General features: G+C 38.6%; 1 protein-coding gene across 1 annotated transcript; it reads right to left on the minus strand.

Annotated features, from left to right (window-relative positions):
- Positions 1–628: 628 nt before the first annotated feature.
- LOC121733660 (NPC intracellular cholesterol transporter 2-like) lies at positions 629–3165 on the minus strand. Its single transcript, XM_042123984.1, has 3 exons — positions 3087–3165; positions 2304–2414; positions 629–1063 (listed from the first exon to the last, which is right to left on the minus strand). The coding sequence occupies exons 1-3, from the start codon at positions 3163–3165 to the stop codon at positions 780–782; spliced, it is 474 nt and encodes a 157-aa protein (XP_041979918.1). The 3' UTR covers positions 629–779.
- Between the last annotated feature and the right edge of the window lie 788 nt (positions 3166–3953).

A 3953-nucleotide genomic window follows, 5' to 3' on the forward strand; every position in this document is an offset into this window, starting at 1 on the left:
TACCTATACTGACTTTTTGATTTTTGCCGCAAGCGACTGCGACAAAATTATAAAAGCGCACATTTGCAATTTTAAATAACTTTAATCTAATTACTTAAGCAACCAATTAGCCATCACTTACTACTTATGCTCCATTCATGGGCGTACCCAGGTTCTGGGCCAGGGGGGGGGCAAATTACCCTTGTTCTGTGCCAGGGGGGGAATCAGATTTTTTTATAAGCTAGGTGTTTATAAAGAATAAAAAATTTATATTATTATACAGGGTGTAACAAAAATAAGTGATAATACTTTAGGGTGTGTATGTGTTCCTTGTAGAGAGTTCACTGTGAAAGTAGCAGCGCTAACTAAAAATTATAAATAAAAATTTTATTTATAATTTTTAGTTATAAAAATATTGTATCAATGCAAACAAATGGCAAAAATTCGTTTTCTTAATTTTTGATTTTTATAGATAAAAGTACTAGATAGAAGTATATTATATACTTAGTGGGGACGTCGACATGATCCGGGGGGGGGGCAGCTGCCCCCCCCTCGGTACGCCCATGGCTCCATTCGAAAATTTTTGAGAAAATTAAACAGTTAAAAAAGAAAATATTCTATTTACAACAAAATATTTATAACATTAATACAAACATAAGTATTAATACATAACTGTAGGTATGTTGCGGCCTGCGGGTTATTTGGAGTCTGAAGATACTGTATCGAATTAATACAGCACGGATGTCGTTCAAATATTAGATTCGTCGTACTCGTTTGTACCAGTGACAATCACAATACAATCACTTGGTGATCACAGCGGGGGCTTCAAAGCAGATCACATTGGACGTCCCATCATGGAGAGCCCAATGCATACGAACCGCGGTCTCCGGATAGTACGGTTCCACTGGGAACTGCTTCACGTACACATACTCCCTGCCGGCCTCGAGCGGGCACGGCGCGGGGGAGCCGTCCTCGGCCGAGAACACGTTCCCGCAGACTGAGGCCTGGTCCACCCCAGGGAAGTGTAAAGCCACTCCTGCTATTTCACCCCACACGGTGTTCCTGAGGTCTGCTACCTCGCGCGCTGAAATGTATCACAGTATGAATGTAGACTGCATAAAATACATTTTGGTCTAAATGTAAACAAAGGATCGAAAATTGACAATAGTAATGTGGAATTGTGTGGTAATAACCACAATACATAATGACTGTGATATTAAAATTGGTACCATTATAGCCTATGCTAAGATTTGTTTGCATTTAGATGGCGCAACGCGAAAAAAAAAACATAGTTACGCTACTGTATAAAATACTATTTGTATGGTTATATATACAGTGAACTCGCAGTATTACCTCGTAAATTCTGCAGAACCTGCATGATGATGTAATATCAAGAGGTTATGGCATTAAGTACTTTTTGCATTCATTATTATATGGCATCCAGCCGGTGAAAAATTGCCATAATTAATAAAAAACATGTGACCTTCTAAGTTAAATGCAACAAAAACTTGAGTATACAAAAACTAAGGATGACACGATCATAATAATATTTACATTGTAACATGAGTCATATGTAAATGTTTGTAAGTGCATGTTTTGTCATTATTATGCCGTAAACAAGTTAATTATCAGTATGCTACTTACAAATCTATCACGAAGATACAGTCTTGTATGGTAGTTGGTAGGATGGACAGACAGCGTACAGTAATAATATTATGGACACGACACCCTAAATACATATACATAGCAGCTTGTCTTAAAACGTAAGCAGTACAGTATTATACACGACTTGACCAAGGTTAAGTTTGACCGACCTTAGGGTCAATTTATACTAGCGCAGTATCGAAGCGCATCGAAGCGCATCGAAGCGAATTATTAAAACTGAACTTTACAAATTCAACCTTACTCCAAAACGTTAACGCACGTTATTACTTCTGAGAATTTAAAAAGGCGCGAGCATCCGCGCGAATTCGCGTTGATGGGCCTCGCAGAAGTAATGTATAATATTATGCTCTGGAGTTAAGGTTGAATTTGCTGCGTTCAGTTTTTGGGAATTCGCTTCGCTTCGCTTTGACTCTGCGCTATCATAAATTGATCCTTAGTTTTTCAATTAGCAGACGGAGAATTTAACATGTCAGTTTTCACCATTCCACCAAAACAAAAGTTTCTGCTAACGATTTATTGACACACCTTTTTTTTAAATTCGAGTACTTATTTATCTTTAGGTCTGCATGAGCTCTTCGGATTTGTCAATAATATTAGAGAGGGGAGTATGTACTCCACTATAATTCAGCCTCCACTTTCTCGAAACTCCTACAACTTACTCGTCTTAAACTGGAAGTGCATGGTGACGTTGGTGCCCCGGCGCAGTTTGCAACGAGTCCTGCCGCATGGTATCACCTGGATACGCTCTCGCAGACCATCGTGGTGCTCACCTGAATTTTTAGGACGGTAAAAGCTCACATAGACAGAAAATGTATTTAAAGGCGTTTATATTTTTCTTTTCGCAAATCTTAGGCCTAATGGCATCCTTTATATATGGCGAGGCCGGATTGGATTGATCTGATCGTATGCCCAACTGATTGGTTTTTGTAAGTAAAGACAAGAGTCCAGTTTATAGGTCCGCCTTATATCAGTCCAACCGGATTCGATTGGGCTTCACGTATGACGTATCCCAAATTTAGAGTACTGAAAATAACACCCGTACTAATGTAATAAAGTTAAAAATTGAAGTGCTGGGGTCGTATCTTCAGCTTATGTAAACTCAAAAGTAAATTCCCATGGTTACACTAAACACTAAACCGATAATGATACATCATAAGGCATTGACTCGAAATCCATAGTCTTAAAAAAGAAGGACTTGACTTACTTAAAAAAGGAGGGAGGTACCATCGAGGAAATTGATTCCTAGGCAGTTTACGGACCAACGTCATGTGGTCGACTTATGTCAATTCAATGTTAGCTGTAATCGGTCGGCTGTGTTTGACGTAACGCGACCAAATTACTTAGGTCCCTTATCTGCCTAGGGATCAACTTCTCTGATAGTACACATCATTAAATTGCTATTTACTTCTGCAATATTAACTAATTTAGCAGAATATACTCACCAGGACACTGTTCCGCTGGCGTGATCTTCGCACCAGCAGCAACTGCCAGCACCACAAACAACAGTGCTAACTCTCTCATGGCGGACAACTAACAGCTCAATAAGTTGATAATATTAATATACGCACATCAAACCTGTTCAGAGACCTTGTAGAAGTAATGACTATATTATAGTGATGTGATTGTCAACAAAGTCTATCAGGAAAATACACGTGGAAACCCATGTATTAAAAAGTACTATCAGAGAGTTGATTCCTAGGCAGATAGGGGACCTACGTAGTTTGGTCGATCAATTTCCTCGATGGTACATTTCACGCGTATGTCATAAGTCTTCTCAAGCCTTAAAACTCATCGGTCATCACCAAAATCTATAATATTAAGAGGAGTCCACAACGCCCTTTTTTCCATACAAACGTTGTCCCCTGTTTCCTCCCTGGATAATGCTAGTAGAGTTATAATTTTTTTCCGGAATATCTACGGCCACTAATACGATGTCCCTATGTTTTCTTTTTTTTCATAATTTAATTATTAAACAAGATATGAACGTTCTAAGACCCAAAAAAATGGCCAGATTTTCCGCTGTGTTCAAACGTGCAGAAAACAGATTTGGCTAGATTATACAAAAAAAGCAAAACATAGGAACACAGCTCTAGCCTTTTTTTAATCTTTAATGAAAAAAGTACTTAAATCGGTTAAGTTTTGGAGAAGGAATCAGGGGACAACGAATCGTTGATTTTCTGGATTTTCTGCAGTTGTCTCTATCGCGTTCTGCGGTATAGGCTTGAGGTAAGGGAGACAGCTATAGATATTACACGTGCTTTTTTTTCATTTCTCTAGCCCCTGGTGTATCCTCTTAAAACAGCTGATAA

The sequence above is a fragment of the Aricia agestis genome, chromosome 14 (assembly GCF_905147365.1).
Source record: "Aricia agestis chromosome 14, ilAriAges1.1, whole genome shotgun sequence".
NCBI classification, from domain to species: domain Eukaryota; kingdom Metazoa; phylum Arthropoda; class Insecta; order Lepidoptera; family Lycaenidae; genus Aricia; species Aricia agestis.

Coding starts and splice junctions, on each gene's coding strand:
- LOC121733660 (XM_042123984.1), bottom strand. CDS start 3,165: ATGAGAGAGTTAGCACTGTTGTTTGTGGTGCTGGCAGTTGCTGCTGGT. Junction 2,415..3,086: donor GCCAGCGGAACAGTGTCCTG/GTGAGTATATTC, acceptor CTAAAAATTCAG/GTGAGCACCACGATGGTCTG. Junction 1,064..2,303: donor GCACTTCCAGTTTAAGACGA/GTAAGTTGTAGG, acceptor GATACATTTCAG/CGCGCGAGGTAGCAGACCTC.